Source organism: Carassius gibelio, chromosome B19, assembly GCF_023724105.1.
Source record: "Carassius gibelio isolate Cgi1373 ecotype wild population from Czech Republic chromosome B19, carGib1.2-hapl.c, whole genome shotgun sequence".
In the NCBI taxonomy this organism is placed as follows: domain Eukaryota; kingdom Metazoa; phylum Chordata; class Actinopteri; order Cypriniformes; family Cyprinidae; genus Carassius; species Carassius gibelio.
The window spans coordinates 17,255,528-17,277,992 of NC_068414.1; the positions used below are offsets into that span (position 1 = coordinate 17,255,528).

Here is a 22,465-nt window from a genome sequence, read left to right on the forward strand (position 1 = left end):
ACGCAGATTAAACAGAACCAGCATGGCCCAACATTTTGTATTTCTGCCCCACAGCCACATAGACAGTTTTATTGGACTTTGAGACTATCAGCAGAGACTCTTTAACAGTATGTGTACGTGGACTGTTTTAGTGGGTGTGTGTTTTTTTTTTTTAATAATGTTTGCTGTTGGCACAGTCAAGGAAAACAGTCTGGGAGGTGGATTGTATGTCTTATTAGATGCTTTACTTCCAGTCATTTTCCAATAAAGCTAATAAAAAAATTAATACACATAAGCACATATACACATACGTAAAATATAGACACAATTTATATTTGTCTACAAAACAAATTTCACCCAAAAATGTAAATATCCCCATGATTTACTGACCCTTAAGCCATTCTAGCTGTTTATGACTTTCAGTTACACTTTATTTTAAGGTGTCCTTGTTACATTGTACATTTATACTGAGTAATATTAATTAACTACATAAAAGCGAAACAGTTATAAAAGGCCTTCTAAAAGCCAATCAATGCATTTTCGTCATACACATGTTCATGAGAGAGTGGCATTCCAGAAGATGACATATAGAATGTACTGTAAACGATTATGGTGATGAACACAGAAGTGACGAATGTGGAAACATTCGAGAGAGCAAATCAAAACACTGGTCACCAAATAGATGTACAAAATGAGGATTTGTAGAGAAAACTGGCAGAGGACTGCACCTCCCCAGAGCCATGTGAAGTATTTTTTATATTAGATTTATGCACTTTATTGGACTTTAAAAACTTAAACCCCATTTACTGCCATTATAAAGCTTGAAAGAGCCACAACATTTTTTTCATATAACTCCAATTATATCTGAAATAAGAAAGGCATGTGCACCTTGGATGACTTGAGGGTCAGTAAATTTTCATTTTATGGGTGAACTGTCCCCTTAAGCATTTTCCTCCAGTCAAAATCCAATAAGTAAACACATACATACATAAATGCAGAATGTATACTTGTCTGCAAAACTTCTTTTGAAGTGGTTGTAAGTCTTCAGCTGTGTCCAGAAGTTTGACTGGTATATTACATCCTGTTTTAATTAAAAACACATTCATACACCGTGCACCAGATAAGCAGAACTGACAAGGGTACAGAACCTGTGCTTCAAACCTGTTGCTATAATGGTAACAGTTCTCACATACTGTACACACGCATACACAGATAAATCCCACCCGCTTGCTCGTGACTTTCCATAACACCTGTGGCTATGTATAGTGCAGAACAAACAACAGCGGTCAGGTTTTCAGCGCCATCATACACACGCGTCTTGTGTGTTTGACAACACACTCATGTGAGCTGATGAAAGCTTCATGAATGACCCCTCCCAACATAAAACCAGTGGAATAATGATCACAGCAAGCTCACTGCTCCTCCGGTTCCTTGAAACTTTGTCATGATTATAACAGTAGGCTACAAAAGGCCATTGTTGCTTGAGGCTGTAACGGAAAGTGAATGCAGAAGGACTGAGTCATGGTCAGAGACTCTGGTCACACCACCCTGAAGACATTGTGAAAGAAATATAAGGTACAGGAAAGCAGTAAAACTTCAAGGCTCCATATGTGAAATACCATTCAGTTTCATGTTGCCATTTGTTCCATGGTTGTGCAAACAAGAGCGAAATGATCTCTGGACAAACTGAAAATTTGTCATTGTGTACTAGACAGGTAAATAAGAATCAAGACTGTGTCTTTTAACCAGTGGCAAACAAAAACTCAACAGACATACAATGACAACTAAAGCCTCCCTCACATTTGAAGGAAATATTAACAAATCAACTCCAGATTTCTTAAGATTATGGATTCTAATTTTGTTGGAAAACATTATAACACTTTACAACTCCATGTGTTGACATTAGTTAAAGGTTGGGTTGGTTTTTTCTTTTTTCTTTTTTTTATGCTGGTTGAAAGTCATTTTAATACAGAGCCCCGCATGCAATAAAAAAATAGTAGGCTAAAGCATGTGCACAATTTAGCATCAGAATTTCCCCCTCACATTAGCACTCTTATGTAATTGAGATCTAACGCTAATTTTCCCTGTTTAGTAAATCTGGCCCCAATGCATTTAGACCACTTAAATTAGTGATTGCTACCAGGATGTAAAGTAGGAGCCCCACACATGACATGCAGGAAAAAATAAATAAATTATGTGCACGATTTGCAAAAATGACAAGTACACACTAATAATAAGATAACTGGGAAAAATTCAGGTGAACAGAATGACAAATTCTGTTTTGACAACGAGAACAGGAACAAGACCATATAAGGGAAAAACAGGAACAGAAAAGTGCTGCGGGCAAAATAGGTGCATGATCCTGACAGTAATATTTAACTACTGTAACTAGCATTTGTTATTCTTAGTTAATGTTAATTGAAACATTTACTAATACATTATTAAAATATTTGTATCTTAAAAGTTGTATCTTTGATTTATTAAAAGGACTAGAGCAAACATTAAACATCAAACATGCATCTATACTATATACAGGCTTTTTTCATTTTCTCATTTACAACTTGCACACATTTTTTGAAATGCTGAGTATGAATGTAAAATTACATGAATTATAAATAAATAAATGTTGTAACAAATAAATATAGACACAAATTATATTTATATATAAAAAACTCCTTTTTAAGCAGTAGAATGCCTTTAGATCAAAAGCTCCAGCCCGATCTCACAGCAATCTGTACATATTTTATGAGGTGGCTAATTCGTACAACCTCAGTAATACAAATCCATACGATTTTTGCTAAAATGTATTTTACAAGTTGCACAATTCGTATGAATTTGTATGAATTATATACACCCCAAACCCCACACCTAAACCCACCTATCACTGGGGTCTAGACAAAATGAGATCATGCCTCAGACATCAGGCCCACAGACCGTTGGCCAAAAGTCTGATGCATATGGGACACAAAAGTGACAAAGTCGATCTAAACAGCAATGCATTGCCCTCTGCTCTCAAGATAAAATGCTAATTGAATGCTAAGTGACACTGAACGACTCAAGCCAACAGACTGTTATCTAATCTTCTGTTGACACACATTGATTAGTGCGTGAACCTGAACTCTGTAAACACTATGGTGTGTGTATATGGGCGTCCAGTTGTTTTGGTGGACGCCCCCCCAATATGTGTGTGTGTAAACAGTACATTTACAGTTTACAGTACCCTGCATGACAATTCTTTCTCTGAGTGTATTGCAGAATGGAAAACCCACCCAAATTATGACTTTCTTTTGTCAGAAAAGAGAGCATAATTATATCATACATTTAACATAAGGATTCAGAAATCTATTTGAGTTTCATTGCATTTCATTTCAAAGTGATTTTCATTAGAATCAGTGCATCTGGTCATGCGTCTGCGTGTTGACGTCATGTTTGTACCCGCCTCTTGACGTCGGGTGAAAATCATACGAGAGAGAATTAGAATGAAAGGGGCGGAGCAAGACTTGAATTACTACTACTGTCGGCTGATACAGAGACCGACAGAAACACAGGTTGATTCCGAAGGAAACGGTTGCGGTTACAGTGTTGTTGTTTAATCGAACCGGTTTATTGTTTTCCTTTTTATTTCATATAATTCAATAACTGGATTCATAGGAAACGTGTAAACGACTTTAAACGCAAATCTTCAAGAACGAGATGGCTAGAGGCGAGGGCGCCGAGCAGTACTCCAATACCAGTCTCCTTCAAAAACCCAGCCCAGATGGAATCAAACCGGCAGCAAAGGTAAGAAACTGAATATAATTGATGCTTTAATTCAGTGATGAGTTTATCAGCAGTGTAGGTGTTTCCCATTCGCATGATTTCCCTGTTGAACAGCCACGTAGGAGCGGCTGATGATCGACGTGTCATTTTGTCAAGTTAAATTAAGCGCGCACGCCCTTTCTGCGCTGCTCGCGACGCGTGGAGATTATATATGATATAAACGAATATTAGACCCATTGCACATGAATTCTGACGCCAGAGTTATAATTATATCACGTTTCATCGCTCATTTAGTTGAGCTCAAATATGGAAAGCTCTCTGTTCAATAAATGCATAAACTGCTTAAACGTGCCAGTGAATTATTAGAAAAAAAATCACATTTTCTCTCTCCACTTTACTACTTAAGAGTTTGCATTTAGATGTCATAATGTCATGGTCTGCTAACAATGAATCCTTACTTGAATTTTATTTCTGGAAATTATTCTACTAATGACCCAGCAATTTTAGATGCTTACAATGTGTGTGTGTAACACGAAGCACTAATTAATTGATCCCCCATTTGTCAAGTTTAGATTCTACATGCACACACATGGCACATCATCAGAATGGATAATCCAGTCATATTCCTTTGATTTATGAGGCTGATATTATGTGATATGGCTTTATTGCTGCAAAACGTGATGTGCACTTATTGCTGATGCAGAGTTGATTCTGCATACCAAAGGTTTCAGCTCTAGATGATAGATGGAAATGGCTAAAGCACCATTATTTAAACTGATGTACTGATGCTCATCAAAGAAGAACACTGCCTGTTTCCTCTGATTGTGTTCAGTGGGATTTCTTGCTTGAGGGCTCCCTGACCCAAATATCAGAAGCTACCCAGCTGTATGGGAAATGAGGTTATGTTTGGATTTGAACCAAACAGCAAATCAAGCAGAAATGCATTGTGTTAATATATTTAAATCCAGTACTTAAGCTAAATTACAAGTGTGTCTGGCCACAATGTGCTACAATTATGTGAATTTTTGAATCCCAACTGAGACACTGTGAACTCATTTGACCTTATATAGCCTCTGTACTGTATTCTTAATTATTTGGAGTGTCTTTATATGAACGTCTCAAACCGTGTACTGTTTCTCCCATAAAAATAGCGTGAATCAAGGGGCCAGTTGTCTGTATGCAACAAGTTGTGTTATGCCATTGGAGGAGCACCATATCAGATAACAGGATGTGCAATCGGCTTCTTCCTTCAGATCTACCTGCTGGACGTTGCATTGGTGAGTGAACTGTTTTTACCAATAACATCTTAATCATTTGGATCAGTCAACTGATTCATCGTAGTGGATGAATTTTGATGAATTCGTGGAAAGTGCCTGATAACAGAAGATCATAATGACTTGTAGAATGTAGAATCTGTTTGCGATCCTCGGGGCAAGCGGGTTTCTTTACTCCCATTCACATAGTCACAGTCAACAAGTACAGTCACAAAGGGGAATTGTACTGGAAAATGAATAGTTTTGCCAAGGTCTTTTATGCCATTAACTTTTGGGGGAGCTACTGTAGTCTTGGCAGGCTGATTGGCCAGATTAAAGGGATTGTTCTGATAGCCTTCAGTGTTTATCATGTAACCACTGACTACAGGAGACAGGTTCCCAGTGTGAGGTCTGCTAATGTGTTTAATCCCATAGTTAACAGTTACAATACACAATGCCAGCATGACGCACTCAGCACTCAGTTCTGCAGCAGTTTTACAAGTGTGTTGTACTGTAAGTACAACCGTTTCAACTGAATAACTCCATTTGCCTGTAATGTGGTTTATGATCTCATATATCTCAAGGTCTTTGGGCAGGCTTTATGTGCTCCTCTTTAAGAAGTTGTTGTAGTTTACATGCTGCCTAGCCCTCGAAACAGTTAAAATATTTGTAGATTTATCATGAAAATTCATATCTTCAACTGATATGCAATGGTAGATACCTGTTCTTTATCCCCAGTGTAAATATGTCATATTTAACAGAACTTTTTCATGTTGGTATTTCATCTTTTATTTTCAGTTATTTAGTCCATTCTGATGCTGAATAAAAGCTTTTGGAAAACTCTCAACCTGTAATGTGTTTCTTGACAGTTGGACCCATTTTATGCCTCCATCATCTTGTTTGTGGGTCGAGCATGGGATGCCATCACAGACCCTACGGTGGGCTTTCTAGTCAGCCGGAGTCCCTGGACCAGATTTGGACGAATGATGCCCTGGTAAGTCTTTCTTCAGCTCAGTTTCAATGGATGGGTTTACTGTCCAGGTCTTTGTGCATTCATACCTGTATGTCCAGAGCAATCTTTCACATTAAACAAGACTCAGAATTGTCTTGTTTAAGGAGCCTGTTGCCTGTAGTAACTGTCTGCCCTAGTTAATTCGATCTTCCACTAACTCAGAGGCCTCCTCTGTTGCATTTAAAATACGTCTCAAATGAATCTCTATGCTTCACCACTTGCTTTGTCTTCTGACCCATTTCTCTGTTGTTGTGAAATGTCAGGAGGTAGTCTTTAAGTGAGAGAGCCAAGTGTATCTGGTGATGTTTCTAAGTCAGAGGAAGCTTGTGGGACTAAATGAAGTCCCCTGAGCTCTCATGGGGGGTCGCTGGGTCGAGGGGTGTGATGGGCGGGGGTTTTGGATACACCACAGTAGCTTTGCCTTCGACCAATTTGCATTTTCAGCTGGCCAATATGAATTTATTCTCTGTCACATGCATGACTAAACCACTTTATAACAACAAGACATGCTTGCCACTGAGCAACAAAGTATAATCAAGTTAAATGGTTCCTTTTCTTAACTTGTATTGCAGAATATATGGAGGCAATTATGCTTAAGAAACCAACATTTGGTCCAAAACTAGCTACCAAATCACAGCATAATTTAGGTTAAAATGTAGCTTCTTACTCATTTTGGTGATGTTAAATATTACTTCTAGCAAAAACAAATTCACTGTATTTATTTAGACCATATGCCCTGAATGTTGGTAATTTGGTTGTGAGATGTGCAAACCTTGTGTAAAAAAATTTGAAAACAAAATTGCTAATACTACTTTTAATTTTACCCCACGAGATTGGCGACCAATATTTTTCAGCACATTTTTGGATAATGAATGGCTCTTTCCCACAACACAAAACTGAAATAATAGAAATTTTGCAACTAGTGACCATTAACCCTGCGCTTGCACAAGCCTTATCTGTAGTGACAGGGATGCCTAACAGGTTTTCTACACAATTAAGGCTTTTGGGTTTGGGTTACACTGTGAGAAATCTGGGTTTACAGCATAGTCTAACATCAAAAGCACTTTGCAAGATTCCACTTTCTCTGTCTTATTTTCCAAATGATGTTCGGTTTGAGGAGTGCTCAAGTCATCAGAAGTAGGAGGTCACTCATTGTATGAATAAGTAGAAAACCACTCCGAGGAAGTGATGGGAATGGGGGGCGGGGTGAGGAATGTGCGTCTGCTTTTTAACTGGACTCCGGGAATGTAAAGGAATCTGATAGGAAGCTGGTGAGAAAGGTCTTCCCTAATGAGCTCATTTCCGTGAAGCTGGATCGGATGAAGACGGTTGTATCCTCTCAGGGTGGTGTGATTACAAGATCCCCAGTGATGCTAGATTTGTGCTGTGATGTCACTTGGGAGTACATGAGACAGGTTTGTTGGTGTATTTATGGGTATATGTGGGTAAGAGGGGACTTTTTCCTCCCCTAACTATTCCCGTGGAGAGTCATATGGACCACAAGCCTGTATAATTTCATTTTCTCTGTTTCATCACATGCATTATTAATAGTCACAAGCATGTGAGTTAAGCTATCATAATCCTGAAAGGGAATTCATTGCAAAGGTTAGTTACACTTTTGCAATGATATATTGAATGACATGAGCTGGGGAACTGAAAAAAAAAAAAGAAAAGTCAATATTTGACCATGTGATAGCATCTCATAAAGCGCAAATGATTTTCAAGGCACCATAAACCTAAAAAAAAAAAAAAACGTTTAGAACGGTCTGAACGGCTAAGAGTGTCTCTGTCATATGTGACGCACGTTTTGTAGGTCGATTCATCTGAGGTGTAATTCTTCACATGGCGTGAATACCAAGACATTTGTATTGTGCTGTCAGGCTCAGAAGAAATGCTGCATGGGGGGGTTGGGAGCTGTATGCTAAATGTGCCTCTTGAATGGTCCAACCCACACCACACCACCTCTGTTAACCAATCAGAGAGCGAGAGAAGCCTAACAGCACGGCTTCAAATCTGAAGGCAACATACAAGGGTTACTTTAGTTCAAATAGCAGCCTGACTGGTTGGTTGAGATGGCTATTATCTTGAACTGTTAACTAGTTGCTTCTTTTTGCTACATGTGTGCACTTGAACATTTGTTTAGTTAAGGCTTTTACTTGCTTTCTGATTATATATTTTAATTAAAACTACAGATTTAAGAAACTTGAGAAATCGAATGTGTAATTTATTTTCATAACAAATGTTTTAATAGATACATTTCTTCCTACCAGTCCTACCTTTTATGTCCTATTAAGTTTGTGTAAACATATTACTTTGTTCAGTGCAATCTTAGTCCAATATCTAATCTAAATATTGTCAGGCTGAACTTTTTTTTTATTTTGCTGTTATAATATTCAATTTGTTTATTGTAATTTATCATTGAACTATATTTTGTTATTTTATTTTTATAGAGAGCCTATCGTTTTGTTTTTGCACAAAAGATATAAGGATAATGGTATCCTAAAGCTCAGTGAAAACATCTAACCTAATTTGAAATGAATTTTTTTTTTGGCATTACATTCTCTTGAATAACATCACCCCTTTACCGTTTTAAACTAGAAATGTAACAGACCGGTTCATGTGAAAACCGCAAATGCTTTCTGGGCATGCTTTCTGAGTACTGCAGTCTTATTAGTAGCTGAAAACATCATGAAATCAGCCAAAATATTTAATAAGCAAACAGAAAGGGGGTGGAGAGGGGCGTTGGATGTACTGACTGAAGACAAACATCCACATTCAGTGGAATTCTGTGGGATCCCATTCCGTTAATAGAAAAACCGCCTAATGTGGCTCCACTGTTTCCACAAACCCTTTTTTCTTTTTGGAAATGAAGCTGGGTTTTACTACTCGGCATGTTGTGAAACTTTACCAGGGAAACAAAATATGGTACCATTCAGTTCCATGATGTGTAATGCAGCTGAAATGTTATTTCCCTGCACAGATGTGACCGATTAAGAGCAGATCATGTTTTTCCACTTCAGCATCCTGTTGGCCACATGAGTCATAGTACAAAGACAGGAAGTTATCCAATCAGTTTTCATCTCTCATAGTCATGGGAGGGACAAAAATAACCAGGTGCTTGACAAGATTCAGTGACACCTAGTAAACTTCATCTACATGTACCTGATCCCAAACCTGTTCATCATCATGGAGTAGCTAGTTAAACGTTTTTTTTTTTACCTTTTGTGCATGTCTTCTAATCTTCTACATCTTTTCCTTGCAGGATTGTACTGTCTACCCCATTTGCCGTCCTGTGCTATTTCCTCATTTGGTACGTGCCGTCTGTTGACCAAGGCAAGGTTGTTTGGTACCTGATCTTCTACTGCTCCTTCCAGACATTACAGACAGTGAGTAACCATCTTTAAATGACCATAAATTGTAGCCTGCAAAGTTCCTCCTCATTTCCTTCTTGACCTTTTGGCATTGTCTTTTTCCTCAAAAAACAGTGTTTCCACGTGCCATATTCCGCACTTACTATGTTCATCAGCACAGAGCAGAAGGAGAGGGATTCAGCCACCGCCTACCGTGAGTTTTAAAACATCTACAACTGGATACATCCATCCATCGTTTTCTGATTCACAGCTAACCGCCACTCTCTTATCTCAGGGATGACCGTTGAGGTTTTGGGCACGCTCATTGGGACTGCTGTTCAAGGTCAGATTGTGGGAATGGCTAGCGCTCCTTGCATCAGCGCTGGCGAGGACCTGAACTCTACAGATCTGCAGGGGGCTCCCGAGGTCAACATCACTGAGCCTCATGTTTCACTGGAGCATCTGGTGAGGATTTTTTTCTTTTAAGGTTGACTTAATTCAAATTCTTGCTGTATTGGTATTAAATGCCTGATATCATGTGGTTCCCACAGAGAAATGCTTACATGATCGCATCTGGAGTCATCTGCTCGATTTATGTCGTCTGTGCCGTGGTCTTGTTCCTTGGTGTGAAAGAACAAAAAGGTTAGTGCTACTACTACTGCAAAAACACATTATTACGAATGAAACTTTATGCAATTAAACATGCACTACTGTTAAAAAATATGGGGTCGGTGTAAGATTGTTTTTAATGTTTTTAAAAGTCATCTGTTATCCCCTTGCTGCATTTATTTTGCCCAAAATAAAGTAAAAATGTTAAAAATAACTGTATTTGAATATATTTTACATTGTAATTTATCCTAGTGATGCAAAGCTGAATTTTCAGCATCATTACTCCAGTCTTCAGCGTCACATGATCTTTCAGAAATCATTCTAACATGCTCATTTGGCGTAGTTGTGCTGCCTAATATTTTGTATATACAGTAGTACCTCTTTTCAACATTTTAAGAACAGTCTTTATTTGAAATAGAAATCTTTTGTAACATTGTAAATGTCTTTTCTTTGACTTGATCAATTTATTGCATCCTGGCAGAATAAAAGTGTTGATACTGGCTCCAAACTTTTGAATGGCAGTATAGCTTCTTACTTTAAGACTTCATGATATCATAATTTAAGACTTAATTGTATGCTTTTAAGCTATGAGGTCTTGTAGAAATGTTTAAATGTGTATGTCTAAGGTTCATCTTCTAAAATGCTGGTATAAAGTATGAGCTTTGGAAATGTACCAAAACTTTGATGATTCATGCAAAGATTTTTGTCCATTCCTCTCTAAAATGCCCCTACTGCTGAAACAGACTTGTAAACAGCAAATCATAGTTTTTAACGGTGATATTAAAGCCAATTGGCTGTCTTAAAACAGAACAGAAATTATCTATCTAGTATGTCTCACCAATACTTTCTGTTTCAGTGAGAAATGTGTGTAAACAATCAATCCCATGAAGTTGCTTGCAGATGGACCCGGGTTTTTCCACACAGCTCGGGTTTCTTTAAATCAGTAAAGGCTGATCTGGCCCACGAGCAGAGCTCAGCTGCTTGCAGGGAAATGCCAGTGAATAAGCATAGCAGGGTGATTAACTTTCACAGCACAAATAGGGCTGTCTAAATGAGGCGCATGGTAAAGGAAGGTTACTATAGGTGTTCTCTAGAGTTATTTATTTTTAAGGTAAAATATCAAGTCTTAACATGCAGACCTCAGTAGACTTCTAAAGAAAATCAAGCACAGTCTTGGCTCATCACCACACCTTATTTGAGGATTTCTCATGCTCAACATTTAGAAATGAAAGCATATGAGCAATTAAACAACATGTTTTGTGCTGGATTCCTTGTCATGTGATTCAATGACTCATGACTAAAATCCTAGTCTCTTCCTCACTGCCCTGTTATTTATTGGATTTATTGTTGCACCATTAATTGCCATTTATTTTCATCATCTCATCTTGCCTCTCTTTTTTTTGACAGAAACCTGCAGGATTAGGACTGAGCCCATGCCGTTCTTCCAGGGCATTCGCATGGTGATGGGTCACGGTCCTTATGCCAAGCTGGTCATGGGCTTTCTCTTCACCTCTCTGGCTTTTATGGTGAGTCCTTGTGCAAATGATCCATTCATTTCAGGTTGAGCCGTGGTCACCACCAGCTGTTTGAGTTGTTTGAGCTGTGACCGCCATGGACGAGCACTGTTGCCTTTGGCGATCGCTGTATTTGTTAGGTTTTGCTAATGTGTCTTTACTGTGCAGCTTATTATTTCTATAAACATTTCTTGCAGTTTCTGGAGGGAAACTTTGCACTGTTCTGTAGCTACACCCTTGGCTTCAGAAACGACTTCCAGAACGTCCTTCTCGTCATTATGGTGAGCAAATTAAATTTGTGGGCTTTTTGAATGCTAAAGACTCTGTATGGTCTGTAAAGATACGTGAGGTGTCATTATGGAATGACTGACAGTGACATTTTGTCAGACAAATGTACAAAAGGAGAGCACTTAATGGGTCCATTTGCATAATACACATTAAATTCTTGATGGAATAGTCTGAATGGACTAGTGTTTCCAGTAATGTAATACGCCTTAACCAACCCTCTACTCAAGGCTTTACTCATAAAGAGCTCCATTATCACAGAAAAGTTGTCAGCATCTGGAGGATTGACAACTAGATTATTGTCCAAGGAAGAAAAAAGTTGTTCATCCAGTTTCAAAGAACAAGATTGTTTTGTTCATTTGTTTTTGTCCTTAAAAGGAATATGGGTTTTGAACAAGCTGATTTCAAGAATTCATGTTCAATAAGAGAATATCATTGTAGTCATGTAAAACCCAGTCTGCGGACTTTTTTCAGACTACAGTAACCCTCGTTCAGGCAGATGAATGCATGAATAGAACGTTTTCAGGGATTGTCCAACATGCGACACAAAACTTTCCAATATTGTTGTCAGACAGGTGTGTTCGGAAGCATTCTTACTGATGGGAACCTGTTTGAACACCTAGATGGATAAACTCATTGCCATAAAACCTAATATTAGCTAATGCCCAGCCTCGCTTAGCCAGAACTTCAAGCTGATGGCCTGGAATTCATGTCAGCTTTCATTGGCCAAGGCCCGCCCATGAGGCTGTTTGACAGACATGTCCAACAACCAATCACAGTTCGTTTCATTCACTGTCAAGTTTCAGAGCGTGGAAATGTCACTACAATAACTGGCCGTTGTGTAAAACTCTCGTACGTATTTTAAAGATTCTGTGCCGTGAACTTTAAATATTTCACATACTTTTGAAAATCCAGTGTTTAGTTGATCCTGATAATCGCTTGTCGTCACAGTCGTAAACACTACTGTTTTCTTTTTTCGTGAAGGGGTTTAGTGCCAAAGTATCTTTGTTTCAAGGCAGAACGTTAAAGAACGTGAAATCCTCGCAGAAGTCCTGTATAATTCAACCAATCCGATAATTAATTTTGACATTCCTGAAGTTTCCACTTCTGTGTCCCCTATACATCAGACGTTTTGCCCCCGGTTCCTGGGCCTGACGTCTGAGGCTGAGACTAGCTAATGCCTTGCTCACGAAAACTTTCAGTGCATTGCTTTTACTGTATTACAAACTGATATCTTTGTCAGCATAGATGATCAAAATGTTTAATATTTGATCATGTGGTGTGACCAGCATATGCACAAAAACGCGATTTTTTTTTTCATCCTGCACACTTTTACAGTAGTTGTCTTTGAGCTAATTGTATTTTAATTTACTCTCTTTCAGCTCTCCGCCACACTTGCCATCCCATTTTGGCAATGGTTCCTCACTAAATTTGGCAAGAAGACCGCTGTGTTTATTGGGACTACAGTAAGTACTGGCAGCAGCACATAAACATTCATTTAATTACACTGAGTGACCAGCAGCAGCTGCTCCTGGTCTGTCATTTACTGTAATTGATGCTTTTGTTTCCTGTCACTGATGGTTTATATTCTCTTTGCAGTCTGTGGTGCCTTTCCTGATCTCCGTCGTCTTAGTGCCCAGCAATCTTATTGTGACGTACATCGTGTCCTTCGCCGCTGGAGTCAGTGTTGCAGCAGCCTTCCTCCTGCCATGGTAAGTACCTGAGAATTGTAGAAATGTGTGTGCACTTACAGATTTGGTGCACTTTATTAATGGAGCATGCTTTGCTGTATTCTCAGGTCCATGCTTCCCGACGTGGTGGATGATTTTAAAGTGCAAAATCCTGATTCTCAGGGCCACGAAGCCATCTTCTACTCCTTCTATGTGTTCTTCACCAAGTTTGCATCTGGAGTTTCCTTGGGGGTCTCCACTCTTAGTCTTGAGTAAGTTTCACAGCCTTGCACACGAAATACTGGCTTTCAAAGTGGATAATAGTATTCATGATCCACTAAGCCTGGATTTCTGTTTTACTGTGTGAGAATCAGTCTGGCCTCCTGACATTCAGATATAATGCGATTAGCGTCGGCTTTATGGGCCTTTTGAGTTTGGAGACCTGACCATATAGGATCGTGTTTTACTGTGAGATTCAGTGATCAGTCATGAGGTTGGGTTTATCTTGATGAACATGAATAAGATCTTAATCTCTCATTTCTTCTCTTGTAAATAGTTTTGCCGGCTATGTGACGAGAGGTTGCACGCAACCCGCCGAAGTCGATTTAACATTGAAGATCCTGGTGTCTGCTGCGCCGATATTCTTCATCATCATCGGGCTGCTAATATTCATCTCATATCCAATCAATGAGGAAAAGCGACAAGGCAACAACAAAATACTTAAAGAACAACGGTAAAGCCACCTATTGATTTCAACAGTCTTCCAGTCACATGTTTTGCTTAAAGATGTTAATCCTGCTCAACATGCTCGAAATCTATGAGTTAACTTGCTACTTTTAAACCTCTGAAGCTGATTAAATGGCATTCTTTACATTATTTAGTCTAACCTTGTCCTGTGTATACTGTTTTGCTTTTTTTCAGAGAAAATGAGATGGACACAGACTCCACTGAGCTCAATGTGGTTTAATAGCACCAGAACACTGGACTGAGCATCGTGCCAATTGCATCGGACCCACAAAGCCAAAACAAACTGAGGGGATGCTTTGAACCAACCATGCTGCCTTGTGGCTGAAAGCTTCCATCCATATCACCCCTACACGACCCCAAAACATCTTGAAACGTAACCATTGCCAGCTCAAGTTCAAAGTGCCTTGCATGTCCAGTTGCAAGTGCTTATGGACGCTAGAAACGTTTCCCTGAGTTGCACAAGGCTTCTGTGTGTCGCCAGTATTTGAGCTGCTCGCTGGTATAGGATCTCAAAGCAGTGCCAAAAAAAAAAAAAAAACCTGCTTTCGAGAAGCACACATCTAAACTGCACTAAAAAATGATCTGAGGTGGGACATGTCTACCATGACAACAAACTTGGAACATTAAAAAAAAAAAAGGTTTTTAGTTGCTAAATATATATATATATATATATGATCGAAAGGTACATTTTGGGAGGAATATCTGTGAAACTGTACACAACTAAGTAACATTTTAATGTTATTTAGAAATGCTTTTGTGCATCCAACTGGATAAGCAAACTTGACACATAAAGACCGGAGTAGGGTTTGATTACATTGAAATACAGTATTGTGCACAAAAGGTTATTGTTTATTTCTTGTATTACTTTCCTTCACATACCCCTTCTACTGTGTTGCTTTTCTTCTGTTTCTGCTCTCTTGGGGCAAACGGAGCTCTTTTAGAGTGATGCGCTGAGGGATAAACTTACAAATTTGGTCCCTCAACACCTTCAGATGATACGCTTCAGATCAGAGGATCTTATTCAGTTAAGTTCTGGATGGGTTCACTAAAGTGTGGATGAAAGTGCTGCTGACTATTGAGGATTTGATCCATGACTATGTGGGGTAAAAATTTACGATCCACTGCTTATTTTGTAAGGTGAACAAGGTTAAGTATTTATTACTTTTGTTTTAGAGTATATGTTGAGTTGTTTATGTCTGTTTCTCCCATCTTCCTTAATTTATCTTGTTTAAGAGCCTCAGTTGCATGAAATAAGGGCAATTCGAGCGGTCACTGCTGAATTATGTCTAAAATGCCATTAATTCTCATGCAAAAGCCAATCAGTGTGTTTACAGGTGACACGGCTGTTCGTTTAGGTGCTAAGTCAATCTGAATTCTGGTCTGTTTGTTTCCCTGTCAGTGTCTGTACAGTCAGTAGTTGTCTCAAGTGCTTTTATTATTGTATAGTTTTCTGCCTGTAACTTCTGTGTCAAAGATGCCAAGTGTTTCTTTAACATCTGTGAGTGCTGTGATATATGTACATAGACCATGTGAAAATTTTAAGTTGTATGTTTTGTTTTATATTTGGGGAAAATGGAATGCCTTGTAAATATTTTGTGTAAATGTATTATTTTATACATATGTACATACGATGTGCCATTGAAATCTGTGCATGTTTGGAGTCAATACCATTTTCTAACATGTCAATTTTGTGTTAATGCATTTGAAAATGTTTGTTAATAAACGCCAATTAATATTCAAGGATCACAATTTGCTTCCCCCCCCCCCCCCCTTCTACACACTTGGCCTCATATAATAAAACAAAAACATTTTAATATCTATCTATATCTAAATTCTGACAAAAATCAAAATTTCATTTCATTGTGTTTTTTCTTCAGTGTCATTATTTCGTTATGAACATTTATCAATATCGGTTTAAAACGCGGTTTTCGAAGTGTTAGTCCATATGACCCAATTACTCTCAATTACAGAGTTTTTTTTTTTTTTTTTTAAGAAAAAGGTAAGGACAGAAAAATCTCATCAGTGAAGGAGCGCCTCCTGGAGGAGACGGACGCATCTTCACGCACTCGATTGCTCTTCCTGGTGTTGAACAGCTGGACAATCGATTGTTCAGAGCTGATGCAACACTATCATTACAAAGCAAAATAAATATATATAAAAATAGCTTAATAATTTAGTCATATACGTCTAAAATATTTCACCAATATATACAAATATTTCTGTAAACTCATAATTTATGTACATAAATTGATCAAACTAACTTTAATTAATACATATTATATATCCGAGGGACTTTTATTATGAAATACGTGATGAAATCTTTCAACCGGAAAAACCTGTCACCGGCACCCACGTTTCTCAGAGACCACTGGTGAGATTTAATGTGAATTTTTATTAAATATCTGAGCTTTTGTCATCTATTATCACTGGCGTTTTATAAGGATAGTGTTACATTTTATACCGACCTATTTCCTGCTCTGTAGTGTTTCTATCAGTGTGTGAAATGGATAAATAAGACCGCCCATCCTCAGAGGTTCATTCATAGCAGACGTCGTTTTAACTCAGGGCTGAATAACTGATCGTAAAAATAAAAGTTTTGACATATTGCTTCTAGCAGAAGCACAAATTGAGTTTATCTTCGTTATTTGTCATATAAGCCTGTGATTGCCTCCTTCTCCCAGAAGCAGCAGACATCATGGGAGAGCAGCTGAGTCCTGATGAGAAGTTCAAGCTCATCACCAGAAACCTTCAGGTTAGAAACATATCAAGAGATTCCCACATTACTTGGTACAGAGACTTACTTGGTCAAAAACATAGTGAACATTTTAAGCATGTCTGGTCGTGTTGTTTTGAACATATTCATTATTTAGTTTTTTTTTTTTTTTAAATGCACTGTTAATGAGGTGTCTGTTCTGTCAATTTCAAAAGACTGGTTCTGCCCCGGTTATGTTCTCAGGAGGTTCTTGGTGAGGAGAGGTTGAAGGAGATCCTAAAAGAGAGGGAACTGAAGGTGTACTGGGGGACAGCAACCACAGGCAAACCCCATGTGGCCTACTTTGTGCCCATGTCAAAGATTGCTGACTTCCTGAAGGCGGGCTGTGAGGTTTGTCTCTGTGGTTTAATCTGAATGACTTGCATGGACAATTAGTCAGGGCTTTGATGTATATAACTATTAATGGTTCTGTTCTGTAGGTGACCATCCTCTTTGCTGATCTCCATGCCTATCTGGACAACATGAAGGCCCCCTGGGAGCTGCTGGAGCTCAGGGTGCAGTATTATGAGCAGGTCATTAAAGCCATGTTGGAGAGCATTGGAGTTCCCCTTGACAAACTCAAATTTGTTAAAGGCACAGACTATCAACTCAGCAGGTAACCATTGCTTTTATTTAAATACCGTAGCTATAATTTCAAGCAATTAAATAGGATGATAATTGAGCAAATGGTTTTTAGATATGTTTTGTTGTGTTTTCAAACATGTTTTTCTTACCATAAAATTAAAGATGATGTTTGTGGATGTTATTTCTTTAAGAAGGCAGCAACTGTTTGTGTGGTTGATCTATTGTAGAGAGTACACTCTGGATGTTTACCGACTGTCGTCCATGGTCACTGAACACGACGCCAAGAAAGCAGGTGCTGAGGTGGTCAAACAGGTTGAGCATCCTCTTCTGAGTGGCCTTCTGTATCCTGGACTACAGGTATGCAGACCATCTTCTTCTGACATTATCCTCATCTTTGTGGTCCTCTACAGCAGAAGGGTCAGATTTGTTTTCAATAATAATGTGAACATGGAGTCAGTTTTCAAAACCTGCTTATTTTTTCATATTGGTTCAAATGCAAATATACAACCCATTAAAATTGTGCTGCTTGTTTTGTATTTTTGTATTTCTACACTATTGTTCACAAGGTTTTTTTTATTTATTTTTTTAATAAGTAATTAATACTTTCATTCAGCAAGGGTCAGTTGAATTGATCAAACGTAACAGGAAAGACAATTATATTATTTGATTAAAAAAAAAAAAAAAGATGTGTATGGTTACTGTATGCTTAGCAGTAATTCTAAGTACTTTATTCATTTATTTAAACCTTAATTTCTGGATTGGATGATTTTCTGTTCTAGATTCTAATTTACTGCTTATTTCCAGACACTGTGACATTTTTTTTTCATTTCTGACAGGCATTGGATGAGGAATACTTAAAAGTAGATGCTCAGTTCGGTGGTGTGGACCAAAGGAAGATCTTCACATTAGCAGAGAAGGTACATGTTTACGTATTTCTTATTCCATAATATGTTTTAGACTTAATGCTCACCTAAACAGTACTGTGTAAAAGTCTTCGGCAAAAGACTTTTTTTCTCCCTTTGCATTTTTTGCTTTAGCTTGCCAGTAAGAAATACTAAAAATGGAATCTGGATAACTGGATATATTTAGTTTTTTTAGAGTGGTTGTTTTCTCTTGTTTGCAGTATCTGCCCTCTCTTGGGTACACCAAACGTATCCACATGATGAACCCAATGGTGCCTGGACTGACGGGGGGCAAGATGAGCTCCTCTGAGGAGGTACATTACCATCTACACCTTCAAAGATTTCAAGAATGCTGTAAGATAAAGATTTACAATCTTTGATTCTGCAAGACGGGATAATGGCGTACGCTGTTGTATTCCAGGTGTTGGGTTGATAGGTTAAGATTCATCATTCTCAAGCTTTCATATCTGCTACAGGAATCCAAGATTGACCTGCTGGATAAGAACCAAGAGGTGAAGAAGAAGTTGAAGAAAGCCTTCTGTGAGCCTGGAAATGTGGAGAATAATGGAGTTCTGTCCTTTGTCAAGCATGTTCTTTTCCCTCTGCACTCAGGTGAGTTCAGCCAAAAAAATAATCATTTCGGAAATGTAAAGATCTAGTGCTTAATGACGTGTCCTATTTGTTTTTTTTTTAGAGTTTGCTATTAAAAGAGATCCTAAGTGGGGAGGTGACAAAGTCTACACAGACTATGAGGAAGTGGAGAAGGAGTTTGCTGCAGAGGTATCTAAACAATACTAATATTTATGTGACGGGATAGTTCACCCATTACTCAACCCCATGTCGTTTCAAACCCGTAAGACCTTTGTTGCAAATGCAAATTTTCTGAGCCTGCATAAGACAGCAGCACAACTGACAAGTTCAAGCTCGAGACCCAGAAATGTAGTAAAGAGATCGTTAAAATAATCCATGTGTCATCACTGGTTGAACCATAATATTATGCTCCATAAAATTAGGGTTGAACTACTGATGTCACATGGATTATTTTAAAGATGTCCTCACTACCTTTCTGGGTCTTGAATGTGGTAGTTCCCTTGCTGTCTATGCAGGGTCAGAAAGCTCTGGGATTTCATAAGAAAAATCTTAATTTGTGTTCTCAAGATGAACGAAGGTCTTATGGCTTTGGAACGACGTGAGGGCGGGTAATTAATGACAGAATATTCGTTTTTGGGTGAACTATCCCTTTAATGTTCAAAAAACATATGTTTACATAAAGTTAAGCATTATATGTTGAGCTCCTGCATTGCTTACCCTGCAGCAAATCCATCCTGGTGACCTGAAGGCTTCAGTAGAGTTGGCTCTTAACAAACTGTTGGACCCAATCAGGAAGAAGTTTGAGACCCCAGAGTTGAAGAAACTGACAGCATCAGCTTACCCAGAGCCCTCCAAAAACAGTGAGTGTAAATACACGATATCTGAAAACATAAATCTCTGACACTTGTGGACTAGGGCTGGGATAAACTATTATTTTTTAAACGATTAATCTAGCGATTATTTTTTCGATGCATTGATTAATCTAACGATTAATTTTTTCAGACCGATTCGATTTCGATTAGCTCCCCATTAATTGACTATTAACAATTTATACTAAATCAATATTTATGTTGATTTACATATCTGAATGAAAAAAAATGAATTCCTTAACATTGCAATATATGTTTATTACTCTTAAAATTACAAAATAAAAGACTGACTAAGAATGCATTACTTTGCACTTGTATAGAGATAGCATTCAATAAAACCTTGAAGCCTTGAAAACACATAGCTTACTGAAACAAGCTTACTGAACACATAGGGCCTAGCTTACTGAAAAAAAGTTCTTCTTTCAGATGAAAGTAACAACAACTTGATGTCTAGCATTCAATAAAAAAGGTCACCCAAAATACTTGTTTAGAGCAATTGAAAGAATACAGTAACCAATGTAAACTTGAAGGCTTTAAGCTAATACAGAGAGTGCTTTTCCAAAAAAAAAAAAAAAAATTAACAGTGGGAGCCAGCAGTCTGTCATGGAGGAAAAAAAAATGCTCCGCGCTCGTGTAGTTTGAAGACTGTGAGTGTGCGCGCGCAGCCGGGGCTCTCTCTCGTACGCGCCCTGTCAGGCATTACTCACCGATCAAATAAGGCTTTGACAGCCGCCAAAAAAAGATCAATGCAGAAAAACCCCTGGATTGGTTATATAACGTTGGACAGAATGTTGACCCGGCCATCGCGTATATTCAGCGCACATAAGGTAAACGTTTTGCAAAGTTTTTTTAGAGAAATATAAACAGGTCGACGAATCGATGCGCATATTTTGCGTTGACGTATTTTTTGCGTCGACGTCATCGATGACCTCGATGCGTTGTACCAGCCCTATTGTGGACCCATTTAACAGTGCTTCTTCAAGTTTTAGGACAAGGAAGAATTTGCACATCCATTTACACATACGTTAAAATTGTCATTGTTTCACAGAAGGAGGAGCAAAGGGAAACCCAAAACAAACCGTAGATGAAGAGGAGGTCATCCCATCTAGATTGGACATCAGAGTTGGAAAAGTCATCAGTGTAGAAAAGGTAAAGAAAGCCAGCTATAATTTTGAGTAATTTTTTTTCTAGTAAAATGATTTTTAAATAACCTTGTTTCTTGACCTGTTAGCATCCAGATGCAGATTCACTTTATTTAGAGAAGATTGATGTGGGCGAGGAACAGCCGCGGACTGTAGTGAGTGGACTGGTGGCCTACCTCTCTCAGAAGCAGCTTCAGGATCGTCTTGTTGTGTTGTTATGCAACCTGAAGCCCCAGAAGATGAGGGGGATTGAATCTCAAGCCATGCTGCTCTGCGCTTCAATGTTAGTAGGGCTGATGCACCCTAATTCAACCATTCCATTCAATCAGCTAAGTTCTTAAAGTAAAATACTTCTACTTTCTAAATGTGATGGTCTTCAGTGAGGGAGAGCCCAGGAGAGTGGAGCCTTTGGATCCACCAGAAGGGTCAGCACCAGGAGACCGTGTTTATGTAGAAGGCTATGAATCGGGCAAACCAGATGATGAATTGAAACCAAAGAAAAAGGTGTTTGAAAAGTTGCAGGTATGTGAGGTTTATATCTTTGGGCTTAAAGATTCATATTAAAGTATCACTGTGTCTTATACTCGGTTGTATGTTTATTTGTCTGATCTCTTAAGGTGGATCTCAAGATCTCAGGCGAGTTTGTTGCACAATGGAAAGAGCAAAATCTGATGACCAAACTCGGACAGATCACCTGTAAAACACTGAAGGGGGGAAATATTAGCTAGTTGTCTTGACCATTTCTCTCAAAATCCTCAAAGCTAGAGTTTCCATGACAGCCCAGTACAGTGTCAGGTATTGCTCATCATAGACATCCAAAACTGTTAACTGATTCTAATGGAGAACCAGTTAACATTATTTTATTTCAACTGTCCCATTCAGCCATATCATCCTTTGAATTATCTAATAGCACGATTACTGCAGCAAAATACATATGGGTATCATCTGTGCTTTACATTGCATGTATTGCCGTCCAGGAGGTTTTACACAAAGTACTGCAGTGAATGATATCATGCTCATTTGTTTGAATAACAAATGAAGACTCTTGCAGGAGTTCATCTGTTATCCTTAAACTCAGGTCATCATGTCTGGAACTTGATCATTGCTTACAATGATTAGTCTTCGGTTTGACAATGTTCACACCATTTAATCATCAGTGGAAACTTGAAACGGTTCGGACATAGACAGTCTATATACTCAATAAACTGTTGTGGATTCATATTTTAGCATTAGTTAGCTTACTTCACAAAGAAACATTGAATTTCATGTAATAAAACATTCAGAAGTCATTTGATGTTAACCACATTAATTGAAATAAACAACTATGATTCATAACTGATTAATTTGCAATATATGCCTTGATGGAATGATGATGGAAAAGACTTTTTAAAGGTACTTTTAAGATTTTGATCTGCTGAAAAGAGATATTTAAATACATGAACCAGA

The 22,465-nt window shown here is 38.3% G+C and overlaps 2 protein-coding genes across 2 annotated transcripts; both read left to right on the forward strand.

The window, feature by feature from the left end:
- The first annotated feature begins 3,476 nt into the window (after nucleotides 1-3,476).
- LOC127979439 (sodium-dependent lysophosphatidylcholine symporter 1-B) lies at nucleotides 3,477-15,918 on the forward strand. The gene is made up of 14 exons (XM_052584906.1): nucleotides 3,477-3,759; nucleotides 4,890-5,015; nucleotides 5,861-5,985; nucleotides 9,266-9,389; nucleotides 9,489-9,567; nucleotides 9,649-9,818; nucleotides 9,905-9,995; nucleotides 11,370-11,488; nucleotides 11,674-11,757; nucleotides 13,144-13,227; nucleotides 13,361-13,473; nucleotides 13,560-13,703; nucleotides 13,988-14,164; nucleotides 14,353-15,918. The coding sequence occupies exons 1-14, from the start codon at nucleotides 3,673-3,675 to the stop codon at nucleotides 14,396-14,398; spliced, it is 1,569 nt and encodes a 522-aa protein (XP_052440866.1). The 5' UTR covers nucleotides 3,477-3,672; the 3' UTR covers nucleotides 14,399-15,918.
- Nucleotides 15,919-16,466: 548 nt separating this feature from the next.
- LOC127979438 (tyrosine--tRNA ligase, cytoplasmic) lies at nucleotides 16,467-22,358 on the forward strand. Its single transcript, XM_052584905.1, has 14 exons — nucleotides 16,467-16,549; nucleotides 16,860-16,930; nucleotides 17,135-17,281; nucleotides 17,371-17,546; nucleotides 17,743-17,872; nucleotides 18,352-18,432; nucleotides 18,639-18,731; nucleotides 18,894-19,029; nucleotides 19,112-19,197; nucleotides 19,733-19,868; nucleotides 20,926-21,026; nucleotides 21,109-21,302; nucleotides 21,400-21,541; nucleotides 21,637-22,358. Exons 2-14 carry the CDS (start codon nucleotides 16,874-16,876, stop codon nucleotides 21,745-21,747), a joined length of 1,590 nt encoding a protein of 529 aa, XP_052440865.1. The 5' UTR covers nucleotides 16,467-16,549; nucleotides 16,860-16,873; the 3' UTR covers nucleotides 21,748-22,358.
- The last annotated feature ends 107 nt before the right edge of the window (nucleotides 22,359-22,465 follow it).